The sequence below is a fragment of the Anomalospiza imberbis genome, chromosome 7 (genome assembly GCF_031753505.1).
Source record: "Anomalospiza imberbis isolate Cuckoo-Finch-1a 21T00152 chromosome 7, ASM3175350v1, whole genome shotgun sequence".
Classification (NCBI taxonomy): Eukaryota; Metazoa; Chordata; class Aves; order Passeriformes; family Viduidae; genus Anomalospiza; species Anomalospiza imberbis.
In genome coordinates this window covers 19,228,633-19,254,067 of record NC_089687.1, presented here as the reverse complement: position 1 = coordinate 19,254,067, position 25,435 = coordinate 19,228,633, and the positions used below count along the sequence as shown (strand labels likewise).

General features: G+C 39.1%; 1 protein-coding gene across 11 annotated transcripts in view; it reads left to right on the top strand.

The window, feature by feature from the left end:
* The first annotated feature begins 1,364 nt into the window (after nt 1-1,364).
* STK39 (serine/threonine kinase 39) overlaps nt 1,365-25,435 on the top strand; it is an 82,281-nt gene continuing 58,210 nt past the window's right edge. For 2 of the 11 annotated variants that reach the window (XM_068195771.1, XM_068195770.1), the window contains exons 1-3: nt 1,700-2,103; nt 18,984-19,096; nt 23,956-24,064. In XM_068195771.1, the coding sequence (XP_068051872.1) occupies nt 1,983-2,103; nt 18,984-19,096; nt 23,956-24,064 (343 nt within the window). In that variant the 5' untranslated portion in view covers nt 1,700-1,982. The other 9 variants (XM_068195769.1, XM_068195774.1, XM_068195775.1 and 6 more) reach the window with 9 other exon arrangements.

Sequence of the window (25,435 nt, the reverse complement as noted above, 5' to 3'; positions counted from 1 at the left end):
GTAGCATCACAGAAATTCATGGCTCAGAATAACCACCTCCAACCTCCTCCCCCCGCAACAACTGAGTACAGATGGAGAAGTTGGCTGTTTTCCATCAATAGTGAGTAACCCATTTTCTCTGCTGATTGATTTGGCCTGTGCTGTTGCTCTTCTACTATTTTTTATGCTATTCCTGGCAGAAAGGTCTTGGCATTCAACTTAATGCCGAATGACAATTTAATACTTCCTCTTCCAAGTCTTGCTGACCTTCAGTTTTGTGGCAAATAATTTCTAATTTGTATATACTCCAATCATCTAGTTTTTAAAAATGAGATTGAGAGGAATCATTACTTTAGCAAAAAATGTGCAATATTTTTATTCTACTGCTAATAGTCTCTATACTAAGCTAAACTTTTGCCTGTGAGAAAATGGAAGTGCAGTGCACAAATATTTGCAAGTTGCTGACACACCTGATCAATCATTAAGCAGTGGTTAGGACTTCCTTCAGCTTTCTCAGCAACACAACAAAATAGAAGTAACTTTCCTGTTTGGAATAACCTTGAATTAACTGAGTCCTCACCGAATTGACCACACACACAAAAAATATTTACCAAAAGGGCATTATCCCCAATGGAACAAAGTAGCTAACAGGCGTTGTCACATGTATCTTTTCTTGACTCTAAATCACGCTTCATCATACTTCCTAATAATTTGTGAGGTTCCGTTCTTTTCGACAGTGCTACAGCTTTCCTGCTTGCATACTGTATTAGTTCTAATTCTCTTAAGTTCATTCTGTAGCAGGAAGTAAGATATTGAACTATATGGAAATGCAAAGCATTCAAAGTAGGAATGAGACTGTAGACTACACAAATAACTATTTTCTAAATTACTTCACAGTAAGTAAAATCCTGATGATATCATTGAACACTTGACACTACTAAGAGCGTAGAAGAAAAAAAATTTATACTATTATTAACAGCAGAGCTTCATTTAACCCCAGGTTGTTGCTTTTTTTTTTTTTTTAGCCTTGCACTGTATAATGGGAAGCAGTAGAGACATTTAATCATGATTCTTATTTGTTTAAATCACTTGGTACTGGTTAGCTAAAGGGAGCATTTTCAACTGTCCTCAGTCCTTCAAGGTAGCATGAGCTGAGGCAGTGTCTGCACTGAAGTGACACGGTGCAGCTGACCTGCTCATCCTGGAGAGGGCTACTGGTCATACGGTGATTTAAACATTTTGCAGCACGATCACCGATGAAAGCAAATGCTTTCTTCACGTCCTCAAATTCGAATACAAGTCATCTTGCAGCAGTGACACTTTTAGTGAGCTGTGCTCCAGAGCAGCCTGTGTGCTTATGCTATCGGCCTAACAGGTGCTTTAGCATCCGCCACGCGTCGCGGCTTCCTCCCTCCAGTCCTGCCCATCCCGCGCTCGGCCCTGGCGGGGTCCGGCAGTCCGCCGGCAGGGCCGTGGCCTGCACACGCTCAGCCCGCCGCCCTGTGCAGGACCTCGCGGTGCTTCCAGACGCACAGAGCATCTCAGCGAGCCGCGGGATGAGCGGGGAAGGGCGATGGCCAGAGCTGCCGCCAGCAGGCACGCAGGTAGGTTACGAGGCGGCGGGGAAGGCGGCGAGCACCGGGGTGCGCGGGGCCGCTCCCGCGGGGCGCCTCTGCCAGAGCGCCCGCGCTTCTCCCTCGGGCGGGGGCGCGTCAGGGGGCACCGCCTCGCTCTGCCGGCGCCGCACCGGCACCGCCCGGGGCCGCCGGGCCCAGGCTCCGCGCTCGGGCTCCATCCCTCCGCAGCGGCGCTGGGCGAGCGGCCGGGGCCGGCGGCGACGCCCGCCTCTGCCTCCTCCCCCTCGGTGCCCTGCCTCCTCCCTGCGCCGGGCGGGCGGCCGGCTGCGCGGGCAGGGCGGGCGGGAGGCAGAGGGCGGCTGAAAGGTGTTGCTGGAGGGGAAGTTTGGAGAAGGTCGTCGGGTGCCTGGGCGCTCCGGCAGCATCATGGCGGAGCAAGGCGAGTCACCGGTCCACGTCCAGCAGCCCCAGCCGGCGCCCGCACCCGCCGCCCCGGCCGCCGGCTGGCCCATCTGCAGGGACGCCTACGAGCTGCAGGAGGTGATCGGTCAGTGGAGCGGGGGCGCGGCGGGGCGGAGGTGGGGAAGGAAGGCAGGGATACCGCGGCCGGCTCCGGGCCTACCGGCGCTCGCTCTCCCGCAGGCAGAGCTCGTTCACTGCGGCGGACGCACCCGGCACTGCAGCGGCGGCTGCTGCAAACTTTATCCGCCCGGCAGCGGGCGGCCCCGGGGGGCGGCGGCTCCTGCTAGAACCCGCCGTGCCCCGCCCGGTGCGGCTCGGCGGAGGTGCCGCTGTCCTGCGGTGCATCGTCACTCCAGCCTTGACCTGCTGGTTTGCGCTGGGACCCCGGCAACTCCGCAGATGCGCTCTGTGCGCTTTGTGTGTCTACGCTGTGTGTGTCCGTGGATGCGCACATGTGCGTGCATCCGCTTAGATTACTCTGCATTTTTCCGGTGCTTTCGTGGGGGAGGTAGATCTCACCCGTAGATCTGCTGCTCACGTGACGACTCTCTTAATCAGTATATATACACGTATATACGTATTTAAACTATTATCTCTTCTCCCTCACCATTTCATCTTGTTCGCATCTCCTTGTGCCCCGTCGGTGGCGCGTAGGGCCAGCGGGGGATTACAGCTTCATTTTCACCCCGGCCAACCTGCTTTTGACCTGTTTTGCCATGTGAGGTTTAACCCGTCTGCTGGTCCCCTCCCATGTCCCTGTAGGAAGGGGACTTTCTTGGTTGTGTGCTTCAGCACTTTGTTCACGTATCCAACTAATGCGGATCACATGTGTTCAGCCTCCATTCCCTTTATGTAGATAAGGTTATTTTGAATTTTACTTTGTGAATGCTAATTGTTGCTGAAAGTATGTGCAATGGAAAGTTTTTCATCTCTTGCCCTAGATGCTGCTTGCTGTTAGTGATCTACTTTGGGAAAACTTGCTTTTATTTGTATGTAACATTTTAAACTTCTAGCAAATACTGCAGATGGCAAAGACCAGCTCTGATTGCTGTTTCTTACAAATAAGGCCACTTAAGTGAGAAAAGTCCAGGTGACTTGCCTGCCGATGCTGTTGATTCTCTTCAGTATTACACTAATTGCTAATTGTTGTCAGGCTGATGACAACCAGAACTGCATGTTATTGATCTGGAAGTTGTGTGTATTCAGCTTTGTCATTAAGCTTTTTAATTTTCCACAGCCAGGAACAAAATAGTTGAGAAAAGCACTTCTTCCTTTAAAAGGGATGGCTTTTTGTTGACCCAGGTGGTACCTTTGTGTTTCTGTTTGTACTTCCAGGCTGTGAATAGGGACTAAGGAGGGATGAGGGTTCAGTTCAGGTCCCTGGAGGTGGCTGACTTGGTTCAGTATTGAGCAGGTGCTGCCTGTGGAGGCCCCCCAAAAGTATGGGTTTACTGGACAGAGGACTGTGTCTTCCTCAGACTGGGGAATGGATCAAAGTTAGCCAAGTGGAAGTGATTCTGCTAGCATAAAGGTATGTCTTTGCTGAGCAGAAGATCCCTCTTCTAAGGTGAAAAAGGCCTCAAAGGTGTTGGATTAATCCTTGTCTAGGGTGTAATATGAGTCATATGAGTTACTTAAATAATAGTTATTTTCTGTTACAGTACCTGTAGAAGGTCTGTGTGAGAATTTCTTTTAAAAACTCCTTTCTGCTTTATTCTTTCCACCTAAAGGCTTGTTTCTTTTGATATGTAAATTGTAATCCTAACTAATATATATTTATATACATCCATTGAACAAGTGGATGCTAAATTGGACTAGCAGATACTGATCTGTAGAGAAACTTTTTTGCTAGTTACCTGTGGGTGCTCCTAAATATTGATGCTATTTAACTGAATGCTTAGGGAGTAAATTGAGGTCAGGGTATATTGAATCAGATTCTTGGACATACTGAACTTGCCTGCTGTAATTTCACTAAACTTAGGTTTCTTCCATGACTTTCTTTGAAAGTTGCTGAGATTTATTTTGTACCACTTGACTAAGAATCTTGTGCTTAGTCAAACCTGTCTTTTTTTTCATTAACACCTTCTATTTGTTCTCTTAGTTTACAGGAGACTTGCTATGAGATTAAATTTAGTCTGGATACTATTAAAAATAGTAAAAAAACCCCAACTGAACATGCCCCACCCTACTTTCTAAAAAAAAACCAGCAAAACCAAGGCCCCTGTAAATTCCATGTGTTTGACCACATGCTAACATAATTTTGGAGCTGCAGGATGAATATTGTTTGTTTTAATGAACATGGTAAGGGATTCTTAAAGAATATTTTTTATATCTGAGGGAGGAGAGAATGACAAAGTCTGAACTTAGCTCAGCAGCAACCCTTTGCATGTGCTATGCCAGGGTTAATTGTGTTGTGAACAGGAGTAGTTACCTCTTGCTGAAACAGAGCTGATCACCTCTGGAAAGCACCACATACTTCTCCCTGAGGAGCTGCATAATGTCAGTTGAGTTCAGTTACAACAGCTCTTTCCCAGTTAAATGAGAAAAAATAACAATGCAGTGAATCACCATTTTGGGCTTTGCAGGAGGAAAGATACACCATGATGGTTTATCACAATGCTTCCTGGCAGAATAGACTTTAGATTCTTTGGTAACTAAAGCAGAGATGCAGGAATAGCTGTTTTAGGAATGTTTAAAAGTTTTGGTGGGGATTATGAAATGAAAATAATTGTTAGTCTTGTGGGCTATCTCCATCCCTTAGATTTAGCATTTGGAGAAGTTCTATTCTTCTTCTCTGTGAGAACATGAACACTTCTTATTGCTCATCTGTGTGTAGCCACATGCTATGTTGAAAACCAAGGCCACATGATATGCATTTCCAATGAAAAAGCCTTTTTTTTTTTCTCCTTTTTTGTCTGTTGTATCCTTCAGGATGGCTGGGAGATTCTAGTGTCTGCTGAGGAGAAAATACTAGCTTTAATGAATGCTTCTTATGAGATGTTATTCCAAGTCTGCTTTATTTTTTAGGTGGCTGGCCAGTTCTCTGTAAACTCTTTGTATGCGGTTTCATGATGCATTTAATCTGCTCTAACAGGCAGCTGCTGAAAGGATCACATTGATCTGACAGCGAACTAGTTCTTCTGCCGGGTCAGTTTTCTGCAGGATCACATTCCCTGCTTGACTTGCTCCATGGCTTTGTGATTGATAGGTTTGATGCAAGGAAGAGACTCTTCCGATGAACGCCTAGTTGCTTTTATTTTCTGGAGTGGGAGAAAACCACTCTGATTACTCTCTGTAAATATATAGCATTAGAAGGAAACTTTTACATTAATTCAGATTAAAACAGGCTGTCCATATATAAAAGCACTTAGGTGTTAGAAGGGGATTCCTAATTGTTAGGAAAGGAGGATCCAACCAACCTTCTGGCAGTAGTTACAGAGATAAGAACTGTAATTGCTATTAAGGTAGAGCCAGATTTAAATTAATGAAGACCTGGGAGATGTCTTTCTAAGATTTAAATGCATTAAAATGCTCAGTGGATTTTAATATGTGCAGAGGGGATTTTGTTGCTTTTTGTCTTTTTTTTTTTTTTTGTAGGATGACTATGACTTGGATTAAAAAAACAATACTGTGAGAGGTGTTCTCACAGTTTGGGTTTATAACCAAGTATTCAGAATAAAATAACTGAAATAGATTTCTTTGAATTTGTTATGTACACATGACTTTTTTTTTTCCTCAGAAGCAATATAAATCTTCACAGAACAAGCATTTAAATGATAATCAACATTAACAGTTTATTCAGTTTTAAGTTTTTTAAAAATCGTCTTTCTACCTTTCAAATTGTAATGAGCCCTACATCATGTGGATGAGACAAAGCAGCATTAAATCTTGGTCAGTTTTTTGTTTTATTTTGGGTGGTTTTTTTTTTTTTAATTTTTTTGTTTAAGTATGATCAAGTTGCTTCCACTTTATTTTGGAAAACTACTTTGGAGTTGATGCTTCTCTGCCAGATGTAACTTTTTGTCATCCTGCATTGATGGAAGGTGGATTCTGTTATGGAGAAGCAGTGGATTATCTTGTGATTAGGCTGGGTACTAGTTTCCATTATGAAATTATATTTTTCTCTCCTGCTGCAACTGACTTGGAAAATTATTTTGGCTGGGAAACAGCCAGAATTAGATTGATATAAAGGGTTACTTTTATGGGACGGATTATCTATACTGGCTGCAAATCATTAAAAAGTTACCTTAGTTGAACTTGTGTGTTTGTCTATTTTTTTCCTAACTTTGAGCTAAAAAATATCTTGTGGTTTGTTGCCTCATAAGGTGCAGTGTTGCTAAGTCAAGTGTGTTGGGATTTTGGGTAGAACAAGTTACTATGTGAGACTGTTCTGCTGATTTTATGGTTCTTATTATAAGCAGCCTGAGAACCGCTCTTGGTTAATGGCTCTGGGGTCCTTGGTTGTGTTTCCAGGGTATATTATTTACTTTTTTCCCCTCCCCTGCTGCATGTATTGCTAATGGCCCTTTGTTTGACAGAGAATAGACTCTCCTATATTTGTTATTATCAGAGATCTTTGACTGTCTCTGTTTATGGTCCTCAGGAACCCATGTTCATGTTGGTAGTGCTGTACACTGTTTTGAAAAGCCTCTATAATTAGAGGTGAAATAACAGTTCTGTGTTGTTCTTCTGTTAATCACACTCATGTCTCATTCACATTTTCCAAAATTTCTTCTCCCTGTGCTGAATCAGGATTTTTTTTAACATTTGAAGGTCTTTCTTTTGCAGTAGTTTTTAATGTATGCGCTGTAAAGTAAATCACACTGTACTGAATGAAATACCACACTAAACACTGTACTAAATGAAATACCACACTAACAACTAAAGCTATGGAATAATTTCGTATTTGCTCTTGCAAAACCTCCATAATTCTTGCATGAGAATCTGCAAAATTTGATAAGTAATACTTAATGCTACCTAATGTCTTTTCACTGAAACATTTTGTAAAAAGAAAAATGTGTCTGCCTTAATTCTACTCCAAAGTAAATTCTATCCCTCACCTATAAATCTTAAAAGTTACTGCAGCAGCCTAAGCATATTTTACATGCACATATTAAATACAGCCTTTGTTGTATTAATTGTAACTTAATACAATTGCAGCTTGGCAGGAAGAGTTTAATTTTGTAAATTAAATTTTACATTTTGGGAAATAATTGGTTGATATTTTCTGTCTGCTAATAACGATCTGTAGAAATGGTGGAAATATTAAATCCCCATTTAGTGTTTTAATAAGGAGTGGCTTTTAATTCAGTTGCCAGGGTAAAGGTGGTCATGGTGCAATTTAAAAACACCTTGTGGAACATTCACAGTGCTGTGCTGCTAATGAGGCTGTGCAGAGCTCAAAGTTGTTAATGATTTGCTTTGTCTCCACATGGTAGTGTTGGGAAAGGGACCTGTCTTGGCTCTTTTGTTTTTTGAATGGAAGTGCAATAGAAATACCGAGATTGGAGACATGGCTGTACATAGCTGTAGTTTTCATTGGTTCAATAGAAGTAAAACTTTAAGTTAGTCAATGTTCGGACTTTTTTTATATAATCTAGTGAATTTTAAAACAAAATTAATGTAAATTGTTAAAAAAAAAAAAAAAACAGAAAAAAATTGCTTCCTTTGGGTTTCTCCTGATTGGAAGTAACCAGGGTATTAACCTTGTTTTAAAGTTACCTTTAAGGGTAAAGGAACATAGATCAACACATCGGGCAGTTGGCTGGTGCTGTGTCATGATAATTTATAGAAATATGCTTTCCTGCTCTTCTGATCTGCCTACTTCCCTATCGGTTGCTCTCTTCTCCCTACGCTTTCTCTTTCCCTTCCCTCCAAGTTCTTCTTACAGTTAAGGCCCAATACCTCTGGAACCTGCAAAGTCCTGGCTCCACAGGATTTGCTTGAGTGTTAGAAGAGGAGCTGCTCTACTGGTGAGTGTGTAGAAATTTAAAGAAATTGCATGATTTTGCCCCTTGCTAAGTGTTACAACAGCAAGGCTTTGCATCTTCAGAGTAGAACTACTTCCTGTAACCAGCACTGTGCTTTGATGGCAGGGGCCAAGTTCAGATCTGGCAGAGCTATTTTAGATCGGGATAGATGTTGTCCTGAAACAACTTAAAAACGGCTTTACTTTTTTTCTTTTAGTGAAGAATCACTTTCTCATAGGTCCTAGATCAGTTATTTTTTTTTTTCCAGAATCTGTTTGTCAAATGGAGCTTTTCTTTGTTAACTGGAAACAAAACCACATCTGTTCTGATTGGCTTGAGGGGAAAAAACAGCTCTCCATGCAAAGGAGATGTGGATGGCTCATATAGTGGCTACTTGTCTAGGTCATATTTAATTCTTATGTGCACTGCCTTGGTGCTCTCTTTCTCTTCCCCCATTTGACCTTCCAAAATAATTTGGCACTGTAAGGCAGCAGTTGATAGAGGCTTTTTTCCCCCCAGTAATAATAGTAATTTTCAGTGTTTAAAGAATGGGCCCTAACAATCAGGTTAGCTACTCTTGTTAACTTCTTGCGTTTGCTGAAGTCACTGGGATACTGCTGGGTTGCAGAGGAGCGCTATGCTTGAAGCACTTGGAAAACAAATATGTCACTAGGACATTTTCTGGTGCCCAAAATTAAAAGTGAGTTTCCCCCCACCCCCAAAAAATCATACATAATGTATGTTGACACTTCTTACCCTGTGTAAATAAAGAATGAGCTGTATTGAATGAGTGGATTTTTCCTTATTTCTGCCTTTTCACAGCACAACCATTCTAGTGGGATGAAATCCTTACAGCTCTACTAGTTTTCACCGTTTCTTACTAAGTTTGAAGGTCTTTGGATGTGCACAAGGGTTTCATGGTTGAAGCTTGTGAGTGTAAGAACATTATCATTCAGCAGAAATATAAGAACATTATCAGGTGGAATGAGGTGAGACTGGTATGGTGAAAAAGTCTTGAGGAAAGAATTCTCTCTAAAACATTTATTTTTCCTTACAAGAAATGAAACTTCATTATGATAAATTAGCTGTCTCCATTAATCCTTTGTCTTTACAAATAACAATTTCTGAATTATGTTATTAGCCTAATTATTCCTCTGAGGTATTTTGATTGTAAGTTAAATATGGATGAAACTTGAGAATGTTCTATAGGCTGATGTAACATAATCATTACATAGCTTTTGAGCTATGCTTCTGCACTTAGAGAAATTAGAATTGGAAGCAGACTGAAAATTTGGAGCTTTTTTATGTTCCTAATCATCCTTTCAGAAGAATTGTGTACTTAAAGGTCTTGAAATTCAAGATCCATATTGTATGTGTGCCAAGTATACCTGGTTCAGGGTACTGGTACAAAAATAGTTAATTTAACCTACCAGAAAAATACTGTGTATTTGTTAATTGTGGTTTCTGTCTTTTAGGACTAATAGGAACAAGAGCATAAACTTGAGCTATTGCTTTAGAATTCTGAGAAGCAACATATTTGGACTCAGAAGCATAGCCATTTAATTATGAAGTTGCATTTTCCTTCTCACTTTCTTGCTTTGAAGACATTTTATTACAGGGACTGAATTTAAGCTTATAATTTATTCCTCTTAGTGTCTTGTGCTTCCAGACTCTAAGCCACTTCAGACTAATAATAGGAACCTCATTAGAATTATATTAGAATCGCCTAATGAAAATTTAATGATATGATAGTATTAATATTGCTCCAACTCCTCCATTGTTTCATGAGAAGCAATATTTGAGAAATAGGTAAGTTTTCTGCTTGTAGTGTGTGGTCACAGAAGACTCAAATTCTAGGAGGCACATTTTTTGGGGTGAACTAGCTGAAGATTTGTAGCTCAAAACTGCTGTATTAATTAGAGATCTTTATGACACTACAGTAGCAATAATGCCTTTGTTTTGGTAGATTGCTGTTTTTCATTCTCGGAAGAGAATGATGCACTATGTGGTGACATCCGGAATACTTGGAAAATACTGCATTCATGGTATTAGAATTGTTCCAAGTGTTTACTTTCAAACTAAATGAGAAACAATAAAATATGCTGACTAAATCAACACCAGAATTTGTTTATAGTGCTACTTCAGAAATGAATAGTAATTCTTTTTTAACAGCTTTTTTCTAGGCAGGAGACCTGACACAGCATAGCAAATCTCAATTTGCCCTATTTTTATAAGGGAGTTCTGTGGAGTTTTGATGGTAGCCTAGTAAAGTAACTTGTGGTTCCACAGTGAATACCAGACGCCAAGTTCTCTCATAGTTATACAGAGACATTTTCATTGTGGGTTTTGCCTTCCAGATTTTTAGAGTTGTATGCATATTGAATAATAGTTTCTATATTGATGATGAAACAGCAGGGAGAACTAAATTATCAGAATCCATGTTTCTTTTCAAGTGAGGATGAATGGGTAATAGCATGGCAGATAAAACCTATAAATTCTTAATCAAGTTGTAGCCTTTGCTCTTTTTCATGCACTTTGTTGGGAAAATGCAGAATGAATATGGATCTGTTGGATACATTTGTGTGGAGTACTGTACACCCACATTTGTCCTTATTCCAAGGCAGCCCCAGCATGGTGTGTCCATCAGGAGCTGCCTCCTGCCTGCAGCGTGCCGGGCGGCCGTGAAGCACGTCTGTGCCCAGGAGCAGTGGCAGCGTGGGCCAAAGAGCTGCTCTTTGGCTGCTACTTTTTGTTTCTTCTTCCCTAATAATTTTGAAGTGTGAGTGAAGTTGCATTCTTTTTCATTTTGAAGGAAGCCAGGGTAGGTGTGATTACAAAACAACATTTTTGTAAAAAAAAAAAAAATTTCCTTAATTTTTCCAGTTTATCCACAATGGGAGAAGGCCTCATGTGCCTCAGTGCTCTTCTTCCCCTCCCTGTCCTTTGAGCTGGTTTACAGCTAGTTTTTTTTCATTATGCCCAAAGAAAAGTATTCTTTCAAATCTCTTCAAATAATGAACTGTTACATGTAATGTTACTCATTGTTCAATGGCATGTGTGTTTTCTAATCCTTAAGTTTGGTGAATTCACAAGTTACCTTTATATGGTGATATGAAAGTGAAGGCATTTTAGGTATTCATTAGGTGAGTACAGCTAAACACCCTCTTTGCTGTGTGATGTGATACATGTTGTTTCTTGGTGGTACTGAATTCCTAATTCCTGCTCTGCAAATGCTGTAAATTGCAGTAAAATTAGTATTGAAACAGAGCATAGTTCATTTTGCTCTTACACATAACGTTTCACTTTTTTCTTTTTAATATGGCAGTTCATATGGAAAATAATGTGATTGAGAGGAGAGATCATTTCAGACTTTTCACTGCTCAGTTCAGTTTCGCACCCTTTAGTTCATTAAGCTCTTAAAATGCTATCCTTTATTTTACTTCATAATCACAGCTTTGGAAACATGATAGTGAAGGGAGTATGAGCAGACTAGGTGTATAAAGTGGTTCTAAGACACCTCAAGCAGACCTAAAAGCCATGGAACTTCTGAGGAAAGCATAAGTTCTGCAAACTGGAGCAGAGATACTTTATTTGCATTTCATATTTGCTGCCCATTCATGTATTACATGTTTTAAGCAGCATATTTTACGAGGGATTCAGTGTTTTTGGGATCAGAACTAAATATTTTTAGCTAATTTACTAGTTTGGTTTAGGTTCAGTTAAATTTATTAAATAGTTTCTGTGTATTGGTTGTTCCCCCCATACCCTTCTTTTTTAGCATATGTAAGCAGAATAATTTTGCCGATTTACCAAAATGTAATTAAAATTTAAGCTTTATTTTCTTAACCAGATATTATGTTTGCTATAATACAGAAATTATGACTAGAATGGCACAGGATTTCTACAAACAGAATCTGATTAGAACAATTTATATGTAGCATAATAGAGAACTTATAATATGACAACTGAAGATTTCTTATTGACTACATCCTAACTTATGATTTCTTATCAACTAAGTATCTTAGAATTTATAATATAACTTAGGTGACTGTTTTCAATCACTGGAGCTCTCTGCAGATCAGGTCAAAACCCAATGCATTGTTTTATGTGTCAATATAACAATCAGAATCTAGACTGGAAAATCATATGGAAGATACGAGTTAGTCCTCAGAGGTAGCAGATGATGGAAGCATCTCTGGCCACAAGGGTCCTAGGTCTCACTCTCCACCAGCAGCTTGTGTCTAAGTTCCTTACTCGGGACTTGTAAGTGCTTGATGTTATGGGCAGTTGTAGTCTTCCCTATGTTGTTGTACTTCCCAGTGACGAGTTCGTCACCAGCACTGGAACCTGGGATGTTCAGTGCTGGTACAGAAAGGACTAATCACAGTGATTCCCAGGAATCTTGAAGCTGGGAGGGAGAAGAAGGAGAAATCAATTTGGTTTGTCTGCTTGGTTCACAAGACCTTCCTTCAGTGCCTGAGAATATGGGGAAAGGAATGAATATGTGACCTGCTCAGTCACAGAGAATTCCTGCTTGCCTTATAAAGTGGCATTAGTTATGCCAACTGCTTTACAAAGGGTTAGGAGCAGGGCCTGTGGGTCACACCAGTCTTATCCTGACATTTCCACAAGGCAAATTCCAGTTCTGATAATTCTAAAGTCTTGTGGATTATGGATTTTTTAAATATAGACATTTCTCACCTATAAATAAAACTTCTTATGAAGATATTTGAGATGTGGACCAGAGCAAAAGGAATTTAATCTTGAGTAATGTTTATAATAGGGGGTTTCCCTAGACAGTTCCCTTTCAGCTTTATTTAGATGACTCACCAATTTTAAAGGACAAGTCAGGGAGAAAATAACACCCACTGATAGTGGACTGCTTTTGTTTAGGTTTTCCTTATCAGCTGTGATGCTGACATTTCCATGACAGGTTTACTTGAATGCCCCAAACATAGTTAATGGTCATCCTTGGATGTTTCAGTCTAATCTTAATGTGTTGATGGCATTGTATCAAGCTGACAGGTGCTGACCTCTGTATGGCTCTAGGCAGAAGTCTCCTTAACAAGAAAATGTCTGAAAGCAAAAAGCCATCACTTGGGCTGATATTTCATTTTAAAGCTGAACACAGTCACTATTGGAAAAACCTATGTCAGATCTAAATATACTTGGTTTCACTTTATAGCCACAGATTTCTTAAATACCTTTGTCAGTGACAATAGAACTCTAAAATTTTTTAACCATGGCTGGTGGTGATAGCTGATTATTCTTCAGATAAGAAAGATGTTTCAGAAGAGATCCTGCAATACAGTGTGTCTGAGCTCTCTGATGGAGGGAAGTAAGACTTGCATTTTCCAGATCATTGGTAGAGCTTCTCTACTTTCTTGTACAGTTCCGATATGTCATATTTCCTTAATTAGCTTGTGATTGACACTTATTTGCTGTACTCTGATGCTACCTACAGCCCTCTGTGTTCAAGAAAGTAGTTCTATTTTATGTGCTTTTGGAGAAAATTTTATTTTGTTCTGCAGATTTGACAGGGATCTATATCACAGCAAACCTCAAAATATTTTTTGTAATTTATCTGTGCAAAACATCTGTTATAACCAGTTCTTCTACGATTTTAGTGAGAAAATAAAGAGACTATCTCAAAAAGCTAGGTATTTTTCTCCTATGTTTGTTTTTCATGCATGTGGGGTTTATTGCTGATTGTGAATCCCCCTGCCTTTTTCCTTCTGTATGGAGAATATGATATCTGGTTAATGCTGAAACTTGCTTTATCTTAGCCTTAGCACAGATTGTCCTAACACTTGCATAGAACTTTTCTATAATGCATAATCATTTTTGACATCAACATTTAGGCTATTTATGACTTCTCTACAATCACTGAGATATCTGTATAGCATATTTGGATAGGTTTTTCTGGATTGTTTATGCAGTGGGCTTTTAAAAAGTAGTATGGGATAAGCTGGATCTCAGATTTTGTGTAAGCTAATTTCCCACAAAAAGGTAAATACAACAATTGAATAACCTAGTGGTTCTGTAGCTGTAACAGTGATGCTTTTAAATGTCCAACTGCAAAACAAATTAATTGAGGAATTAAAGAGATCAATCGTTGAATGTTGAAAATGCAGAAGTAGCAGTTCTATGTGTGGGCATTGATTTCATGTAACACTTAGTGTATTTAAGTGAATTATGTCATAATTGCTAGGATAAGCAAAGTAGTATCCAAGTGAGCTATAAGGAGAGAGATTTGATCCCAGCATGAATTCAGAACAAAAGTGGGCAGGAATTGTTAGTAAATTGTACTTACGTGATTATTGTGAGGTTCTTAAGAACTCAAGTATTTGTCATGTGAAGATGTAAAGGGAAATAATGACTCATTTTTTGTCAAGAAGCTAAATTTCAGAAAGATTTAGAGTTCAGTATGGAGGTGTAAGCTTTACCTGGCTGATTTATAACTTATTTTGATCAGTGGAATATGAAAGAAAGTAAGTAATATTGAAAGTTGTCTAGAATATTGTGGGATAAAATCTAGAAACCGAAAGGAATTCTTTGTTCTCTGTTTGTTAACCAAAAGTATTGCTTTGCCACCAACAGAATTAATTCTTCCAAAACTGAAGAGACTAGTTTAGCCCAGTGCTGCTGTGGAATATTTTGAAGGGCTGATTGGTTTCCTAACACATTTAGTAATGCTGGAAATATGCTACACAATATTGCATGCAACATACAGCACAGCTTTCCAAGCTTGTGTATAAATACTGATGCTTTGTATATTACATTAAAAAACTCCACATGTATTCATGAGTAGGAACCTGATCCTAGATTTGTGCACAGTTTTTGTGCGCAAATGCATTCTGCTCCGTGCAAAAGGAATCCTGCAGTTACACGGTGTAGGAGTTACATTTAACTCTTCTTCAGAACTAGGATGTCATGGGAGATTAAATACTGGTAGGTGGTTTATGTAGGCTGGGAGAGCAGAAGACGTGTACAAAAATGCAGGAGGCATAGGCTGGTATATAAGACTTTTTAGGTTCTGAAATAAGATATTTAGTCTTCGCCAATTGCAGCTGTTCTCTAGCCCTTCAGATACCTAGTCAACAAGAAAACTTACCATTATCAATAAGTTTCATCCTCCTCTTCAGAAATTAGAACCAGTGTAGTATTGGGGAAGGTCTTTTTGTTAGAGTGGCCTAAACTTCAGAGATCTTTAAAAGAGGTTTTTGCTGAAATACTGTAGAGACTAACACTGAGCCACTAAAAGAGAGTCTTGATGAGTCATAATGGGCTAATGGGCTTTTGTTTTTAAGGAGAAGAAGAAAATTGAAAAGAAATGTTTGTGATCTATTTTGAATACAGTTACTGTGCCATGAGAAGTGGAAAGTATCAGACTTTTATCAATAATGGAATAGATGAGGTGTCACATCCTTGTATGAAGGATGTGGGCATATGCAATATGCCAGTGATATGGTCCAGCCATCTCACCTCACTGTCTTTTTGAGACTTGACTAGTGGAGAGCAGTTAAAACTAAAAGGTTAATGTCAAATATCCTTCTTCTCTTTGTTGAGTCAGGTTCTGCAAGGGTTAAATTAATGTTTAAAAAAAAAAGGGAGAGGAAAAAATACCTTTATGTCAAATTTAGGAAGGAACTTGAACTTGAAGGAACTTGTCCAGGTAAGCTTAAATCCCAGATAAATATTTGTGAAGTTTTTATATGCTCTCTGTGAAGTATATGCAAAGTGGAATGCAGAAAACTGCTTTTAGGTTACATCCTTTCAGAAGAGGTGAAGTATGGCCATATGTAGTAGCTCTTGAGATGGTTACTATTGTGTGAACCCAGGTGGTTGAAAGCAATTCTAATGACTCTGTTGCATTGAGGACAGGGTGGTAGGGAGTGCATGAAGGGACAGGTTGGCTATAAGGGCACGCTTACACTAGAGAGGATGGCAGCAAAAACACCAGGACAAGATGAAACTCTGACCTGTTGTCTGTTTTGAAATGGGAGTAGTAGGTATCTTGATGTGGTCTGAAATTGCATTGTTCACTGCTAACTTTTGAAATTGACAAAGAGAACTTGTCTGTAGCAGAATGACTTTTCCAGTAGTGGAAAAACCCCATTGTTCTTACAAAGCTGGTTTTTTTTTTTTTTTGAGTCTGACTATGGGTAATCCTTTTGTTTTGTTCTGCAGGTGACAACTGGATGTAAAGGCTTCATGGTTTATGCAACCTGAGCTTTCATTATACTATATCAGTCTCCCAAACAGAGACTGGGTGTTAAACCAGTCCATGTTTTGGTTATGTTGTAGTTAGCATTGTCTGCTGTGAGGGTTTTGGAAGACTTGCAAGGCTCAATGTATCTGAAGAAGCCCTACCTTCTGACAAGGAATGGTTGACTGTAATCTATTCTCTGCAATTATTTTCTGTGATCCTAATTTGTTGTGCTAAATGGTTGCTTGTGACAATTTAGTTTCACCGTATGATAATGCATTACTTCTGTATTCTGTTACCTCTCAACTGAAATGCTTATTTAGGTAGTCTGGTCTCTAATAGCTGCTCCTATGGAACACTTCACACTTCTCCTTGTTTAGTAGGACAAAAGGAGACAAAAGGAGTCTTTTGACCAGATGTGAAAGCTGCAGGTTTTTCTTATCTCTGTCCCTGCTTGTTCACCTTGTGAACCAGAGAAGGAAGAGAACATCTTTCAGAGGAAGGAGGCATATAGCTACTCAGTGTCTGGCTCCTGCTTCAGTATGTGAAACTGCCTTTTCAGACAGGTTTTATAGGTATGTAGGTCCAGCTGAGAAGGCTGCACATACTGACTTTACTGTCCAACTAGTGTATTGTGTAGAGAATTAGAAAAGCTGTAGAAAGAAGCAACTAGGTATATTGGCTTTATTCCAAACCTAAAAAGCTTTTTGCATTGTCAGCACATCTTAGTAATGTGGTGAAGAACATTCCATTGCAAGTCATCTCTGTCAGAGAAGAAAACAGAGAAAAATATACTTTTTTTTTGTAGTTTAATTTTTCCAAATGTTTTGAAGTGTTGCTTGCTGTCATTTAACTTGAGGAAGTAGTTAAGATTTTATCCTGGTGTTGGGTGAATAAATTCTCTGTGTGCTTGTTCTTTTTGTCTTTTTTGAGGCTTTTGTATAGAAATCTATTTTAAAAGTAAAGATCTTGGTTGTTTTCTACAAGTAGATAAAACTACTGGCATAGATGAAAAAGATACATCAGGAAAATCTTGGTCTTTTTTCCTGAATACTTAATAGCTAAATACTCTAAATAGCTAAAAATATTCTTTCTCCTGTTTCAATGTATGTTTGTGTAGTCAAAGTAATGACAGGATTTGTTTCTTGATATCTACTGAATGACGAATTCATTAAAGTGATATATATGAGTCTTACCTTAGCTGAATTGTGCTGACTTGGTGGTTTCTTCCATGGGATGTCTTGTATAATTTTTAAAATCTCTTAACTCTTTTATTACCTACATTATTGGAATTTTAAAAGGCTTTGTTCTGTAAGCAGACAGAACAGGACATGTCAATATTTGTCTGTGACCACATCCTGCAGAAACATGACTAGTTAGTCCTGTTTTTTTAAAGAAACTTTTTTTTTAAAGATGAGCTCAGAATTTTGACACAAAATTCATACACAGTTAAAAAGCTTTGTGATTTGAGTGAAAACATCATGTGAACCAACAATACATGAAAATAGCTAAGCAAATAGCAATTAAAACATGTACAATAACTTTCAGTCATGAAGTATTGTTGGTGCTGTTTTCAGATGAGCAGAGGGAAAAGCTCTCAATTGTTCTTAAGTCGGCTGGTAACTGAATCCACGTTTGTGGAGCTTGACAACAAAAGGCTTTTTGTTCACAATTTGTGTTCATCTAGGACATGCCAAATAAATAGAACATAGTTTGTAAGCAGGACAATATAACATGTTGCTCAAATGACTTACCATAATTTATATTGAAATATTTAGAATTACGGGTGAAGCTTGTTGGGAGCTTTTAGATTTCTGCATGGATGAGCACAATGTAATTATTTGAGGAAGCACACATTGCTATATTTGATGTGGCAGCAAGATGTGCAACTTGAGCAAAACTCCTTCTGAATATTACTTGCAATCATTTCATTAATTTAGTGAGGCAATACTGACTGGGTCAATGCCAGTGGGTGCCTGATAAAAGAAGCAACAATGCCTTTTACTCCTGTGGTTCACAAATAAAGCATTCTGGAGAAAATTATTCTATTTCTTTCCCCCACATTTGTTCAGTTCCCCTGAGTTTTGTTATCACAGTAGTTGTGTGACTGTCATTTGCATGCCAAGTAAACATGAGTGACTTTCTCTGCTGGGCTATTCAGTAACCTGCATCTTCTCACTGTTGGTGTGGTACTTGTGCCTCCTGTGCTCTTCACAAGGATCAGCATGCTCCTTGTAGGGTGTTACTCCAGTCATGATGAATGAGCACGAACACTGGTGGAACTGTAGAAGATTTGGCATGTACAGTTTACTATTTTTTTTCTGTTCATTGGATAGGGGAACAAAAAACCTGGTTAAACAGGGACTGACCTAAAAGAACAGAAAAACTAACAATTGATAAAGCTCAGTATCCACCCCTCCATGTATCAACTGTGCAGGTCATGTTCTTGATTAAAACAGATGTATCCAAAGACAAAAGTGTAATGAACTATGAAATGCATTGAGGTGATGGTTATGTATTGATAAATGAGCACACCATTTGAAATCACTGGCTTTGGAATTTTTTGTGATGTATGGAAAAGAAACTTTCAGATTTTTCTTTTCCATCTGAAAGGTATGAAAGATGTCTTGCTAGTGGAAACGTATGCATGTGGGGAAAGCCCTGAAAAAGGATAAACAGCAGCTTTGAAGTTCTTTGTCAGTATGGGCGTCTCATGCTGGTCATGGTTTAACTCATCTGTTGAACTCTGTTGATCTCTCAGACTGTTCCTTTTCTGCCCTTTTTCAGGTAGCGGTGCTACAGCAGTTGTCCAGGCAGCACTCTGCAAACCCAGGCAAGAACGTGTAGCAATAAAGAGGATCAACTTAGAAAAATGCCAAACCAGTATGGATGAATTACTTGTAAGTAAATAAAGGGGCAATATGTTACATGGAGACTTTCTTTCTGTTTTGACTTTGTTTTTTGCTTGGTCCAAGAGTGAGGGTAGAATTTTATGCAGGATATGGGAGAAGGATTTCATAATAATCTGAAAGACTTACACCATTCCCTAAAGATATATTTTTTTAATGCATATTTTTTCATGTCACAAAAATGACATATGCAAACTTTAATCTTGGGATAATCAACTTGGGATAACTGTGGGAAGACCCTAAACTCTTGTTTTCTGGAAGCTCAGTTTTTAAGCGATTACTGCCTGGTTGTCTGTTTTAATACTGAGGAAAGATACATTTTACTTTGGTTAAACACTGATTAAAAATATGAAGAAAAAATTTAGTAGGTCTCCTTAAAATGTCTAAAGCACTGAAACATGCTGGATCATTTCATAATGATAACTTTTAAGGAGAAAAGGAGGAATGGCTACACTGCCATCTACACAAGGAAACTCTTGTTAAAGCTAGTAACATGCATTTATGGGATAGGCAATAACAAGAATGTTTGAAGGGTTTTATTTGTTTGGGCCACTGATCAGAGAAGAAAGGGACCTGTAAGAAGCCATTTGTAAAGGAACTGCAAGAGTTTTTCCTCTGCACTGGTTATGGCAATCCAGAAAATTCACAAAGAACTATTGAAACACAAAACCTATTGCTTTCTAATGCTCCTAGATAGGTGCTTGTAAGACTGATGTGTGTTTATATATAGGCAGCATAACAAGATTTGAAGGACACAAAACCATTCTAAAAGTGAGAACACTCTCTTCTGTTCCACAGGTTATACTACAGCCTAGAGACTGTGGGCTTTTTCTAATGCAGAAATTCCTGCCTCTGAAGGAAATGATCTCCTCAGCAGGGAATTGCCAGTGCAAAAGATATCTTGAATTTGATACAGAGGGTATGGTCCGTCCAGTTTCTTCAGATAAAATGGCTTTTTTACAGTGGAGGACCCAAAATGCTCTTCCCCTGGTGATTGATGGCATTCGCCTTCGGTTTATGTGACCGCTTGTATGCAACATTGTTGTGCTTTTTACCAGGATTGTGGTAGTGGAAGTTACTTCTGAGGTAGTGAGAATTCTGTCAACTGAAAACTCAAAAGATAAATTCTGAACTGTCTTTAAGCCCAAGGTGAGATGCTGTGCATGATATATTAACAGCTACAGTCCCCAAAGAACATTTCTATAAAAAGATAATTACTACTAATTGTAAGATAAATTGGTCAGAATTGGAAATTTTTGGTTAGAATTTGAACTAATACTGGGAATTAAGAATTAAAATGTTACAAGCAAACAAGCAAAACCAGAAAAAAATACCAGAAATCTGCAAGAGAAATTCTTGTGGTCTGGAGAAATGATTGCAGTTAGTTATGAGCTTGTAAAAAGTTACCTTGCCAAATGCTTGAGTGTCTTTACTGTTGACATGTCACCACTGTCTGTCAAATTAGGTAGTAGGTCTTGAATTTTTGGTCCTATATTGCTTTCTTTTGGTACAAAGACAACTGTCCATACCATCTTTTTTTGTTTTATAACATAAGTCAATTTCTACTTTTCTGTGCTCAGATTTCTTGTTTCTTTAATTTGTTGATCTGTTTTGATCTGAACATGAATTGGGATTTTCCTGGTTCCTGGTTAGGAGAGTTATAGAAGCGTGTACACATATGTGCATGCGTACACATACAGAATTAACTTTTTTTCATGAGGTTCAGTATTACTCAGTTCTTAAAAAAATTTTTTTTTTTTTTTTGAAAAAGGCATAATTGACCTTCAAAACTCTTGTTACAACTGTACTAACATTTTCATTTCAGTTGATAGTACTTAGAATGTTCTTGTGTTTTTTTGGCAGAATTTGAGTCTAAAAATGTTGAGTTTAATCAGTTTTTAATCACTTATTTTTCTGATGAAACAGTTTTTGTTGGCACAGGAATGTTCTAAAACTGTCTGTTCTCTGAACATGCTGTTTTTTGAAATGATGGTGCAGAGTGCTTATGAATGCTGTGCACAGGCACCCTTCACAAATTCTCAGCTGTGTGGCCTTCAGAGAAGTGGAAATGCATCAAGCCCGGTGCCCATGTAAGCAGACTTAGGATTTGGGCCAGTGTCAATTAAAATAGAAAGGCAGTGTGGGAGGGAGTTTAAATATTACTGAGGTTACACAAACTGCCAAACTCCTGAAATTCGATACTCCGTTTCCTGCAGTGTCCTGCGTTCTCTCTATTGTAACTTTAGTGTAACTTTACCCCCTGAGCCAAGGAAAACGTCCTGACCTTAGTACTGTCCTGACTGGGTATCTTCCCCATTCTCTTACCTCCAGTTTTTTAGAACAATCAAAAGCTCAAGCCCAGAACTCCCGAAGCTCTGTGGTATGTTTGGTTGAAGGGATTTTCCAGGCTGTTGGCGTTTCTGCGGTGAGTGCCCTCGGAGGCAGGAGCTGTGCGGGGGAGGCCCGGGCCCGCACGGCCCTGGCACCTGCCTGGCTGCTGCAGCTCAGCACGGAAAGGAGCTGCCTCGCTGTACCTTATTAACTGTGTCACCCACCTGCCCGTGGGCTGAAAGACATTTTTATGCAGCTGCTCAGTGAAACTGGATCAGGAATAACCTGGCTGAAAGAGGTTAGCTTTTAACCTGGGCATATTGCCTGGTGCAGCACACAAATGCCTGTGCTAGTGCAAGGCAGGGAGAAGAGAAGGGATGAGGGAGAGACTTAAATTGCTGTTATTTATTTGCTGCTGTTGAATGTCTGAGGTGACATAAATGTGAAGAAGACTCCAGCGTGCTTTCCTGGATGTTCTACTGCAAGCTGTTTCCCTGGCAGTGCATTTTAAATGAATGCTTCTCTTTCTCACCTGTGCGTGTCATGGGCCACAGCCAAATAGATGAAGTCTGTGGAGGCTTACTCTTCTGTTTGTGATAGGAGTTTTCTACAACTGCAGGTCTGAAATTAATCAATTCTTTCCTGACTAAAATTTCATCCCTTATCTCTCATGAGGTGCTTTCTGTTTGTTTATTTTTGTTTTGCAAAGACTCTTTGGAAAAAAAATCATGAAAGCTGAGACTCAACGTGCCTTTGGCAATGATTACTGTGGTAGCTTATTTGTTGCCCATGAGCTGATGCAGGGAGGTAAAATATTCAAAGCACTTTTCAGTTAAAGATAGTGAAGCTTATCTCAGTCAATTAGTTCCATTTCTGCATTATTAATGTCTGAGAAAAATAGATGAGATGCGTTTTTTCCCAGTGGTGTCAGCTGAACTTTTTGAGTCACTGTTATATTACCAGCATAGGAAAATAATAAAACAGTGTAAGAAATGGAGTAGTAACCAGGACTGGGGAAGTTACAGTTAGGTCTGGAATGGGTAGCTGAATTAAGAACACGAGGCAGTAATTTGACTTGTGTTTAAGATGACATGTCTTCTGGGAGAGGGAAATGTACTCCACATGTCTATCTTCTGTCTTTCACCTACTGTCTTCTGGGGGATGACAGGGAGCAATCTTGCAAATTGCTCTTATTATTCAGGCTCATTGATTCATTATCCAGGCATTCTTCCTTCTGTGTTTCAGGGTTCAGGAATTGTCTGAGGAGGGGGACTTTGGACAGCAGAGCTAGCTGAAATGTGTGTCAAACTACAGCCTGACTTTAATAGTCACCTACAAGCACCATGAGATTAAATCCCAGTCTTTAATACATATAATTAACTTTTTATTAGAAACCAGCTGTGATTTTGAGTGCATTGCAAATAACAAAAAACCTCTTTCAAACAATTGCTAAAATGAAGTTTAAAGTTGAAAATGGCATTTGTGGCAGCTCTAATCAACCTAAGTGGGACCCGCATAGTGTGTGACCTGCACAAGTGCTGTTGAGTCAGAGAGAAACACAGTCCACCTCAAACAGTTGCTTTTCAGGGGGAGGGAAGAGGAGGAAGGAGTTTTTTTAGAACCTCCAGGAGCATGTCCTCTAGCACCAGGAGTGAATCAAGGCTCTGTGGCTGGAGATAGAGAGGGAGAAGTAGTGTTGGGGCAGCTTAAATTGGTGTGAGGCCAAACCCTGTGGTACAGAAGAGGCCTCATGCTCCTATGTAAAGGATTGGCAGAAGAATGAGAGCGGCCGGAAAGGTGTTACAGAACAATTATGTGGAAGAGTGAATAGAAAAAGAACTCTGCTTCAATTAACAGATACAAGACAGTCATTCTTAATGTGTACAGCTGTGGTGTGTCATAGATGCTGTTACTTGGTAGTGCCACGTTGTGCATCTGTTGGTGACTGTGTGTTCCTCTAGTCAATTGTTTCCTATGACTTTTGGCCCGTAATATTGCTTTTTCTCTATTTCTATTTAATTGTGTGGCTCTGGTGTCTACCTGTCTCTCCCACAGTAGCTGAGCCAGTGGTGCTGTGTCCTTTGTTTGATGGCTTCCTTCCTCCTTTCCTACCTATTCCCATTCTACTCTTCATATCCCTTTTGAACAGAAAATGCATTAAATTTTGACCTTTCCTTGCATTTTGTTGTCCAGCCTGTACCCACACCTTCAGCTCTTGGAGACTACTCATTCTTCATTGCTTATTGTGAATTTGAAAATTTAACAGTAATTTCTTTGCTGTTCTCAGGAGCAAAGTGATGTAGCTATGCCTGTATCTCATGGCCAAACTTCCCTCATGTTCTTAGCAATAATGTTTTTTCTTGCATGCAGATCTTTAGGTAAATTGAAATGTTTTAATGCTTTGATGCATACTCTGTACATACTTTAGTTCTGTTATAGTATTTCACTTTGGAAATTAAACTTTATATTAGCAAAACTGATAGCTGGCTCTGTTGTTTTGGGCTTTGTATTTCTTACAGAAAGAAATTCAAGCAATGAGTCAGTGCAATCACCCTAATGTGGTGACCTATTACACATCTTTTGTGGTGAAGGATGAACTGTGGCTGGTTATGAAGCTATTAAGTGGGGGTAAGTTACTGGTTTTACTTGTTTAGCTGCAAGGCAATTGTAGGACTTTTTTTCTCCTAATATACCACCTTTGAGTTCATTGATCTAAACTACCTAATGAAAGAGAGGTAGACAGTACATAGGATGAACCTTAAGATGTAGGCATGTTAAGGGGGAATGTGCAAGCTTACAAAGTTTATATATCTGTATTCATAGGACAGGCTAAGAATTACTGAATAAAATAGAATTTAAAATAAAAATAAAATAAATTTAATTTAAAATAAAAAATAAAACTGAATAAAATAGGCTAAGAATTACTGAAATACAGTAGTTATATAAATAGAATTTAACTTTCATTCTGAACTAATTTATCAAAGCTCTCTATTAAGGCTGTGTATGGAAAACTGATTGGAATTAAGTAAATTCTGCCAGTGTGATCTTTTATGGAGTTTCTCTAGAATCCTCTGTATTTTTATAAAAATGCATGTATATCTGATTTCATAATGAGTATTACTCATTGTTCCTTATTCAATCAAGATCCATCCTAGGCCAAGTATTACACATATTACATCCTTTTTATTGCTTAAGCTAACCAAATACTCATTGCATTTTTTTATGATGATAGTTACTGGTATAAAATTCTTATTTAGTTCTGGAAGAGGAAGAAGGAGGCTGAACTTAATGTGCTTGTAGTTTAGAAAAGAGAGGCCGGAGAATAAGATGTGATGGTCCTGGCTGTTACACGATGTTGTTCAAGATTAGTCTTGATGGCAGCAGGCTGCTTCACCGTGATGCTGGAAAACAAGGAGGGGAAGTGCTTATAGCACTTGTGTCACAGTTGGTTGAATTGGTCAGTTCAAGCAAAAGCAAGCATAAAGCATGAGAGAAACAAGTGATTCATGACAGGAGTTTACTGTGAGCTGTAGAGTAGTGCTTGGATGAAAACAAAATGTTTCCATTAAAAGCCTTGAAGTGTATAATAACTGAAGTTCAATGTCAAATTATGTGTCACTGGGAATGTTATAATTTGTTTGCATTTGTCTCCTTCCAATCTTGCAGCTGCATGTTTATATCGTGAACACATGAACCATGATCTAAACTGGGTAATAAACCAAGACCTTTGCAGTACATGTCTGTTTAAATATGGGCCACTCCTGAATTTTTAATTAGTGGTTGCTTTGCAAGCTATTAGCAGATCTTTCTAATGGATCATTAAGTGTTACAGTATTTTTGACAAAAAGCAGTGCTCTGTATCTCACTTAGATGGATTAGTGGTGCGCTTTATTTTAAGAGCTGGTTACATGCATTTACACATACATGCAAAGATTTAAATTGCAGTAGCATAGAAAGAATGAAGACTTACAGCTTTCTATGGAATCTGATATAATACTG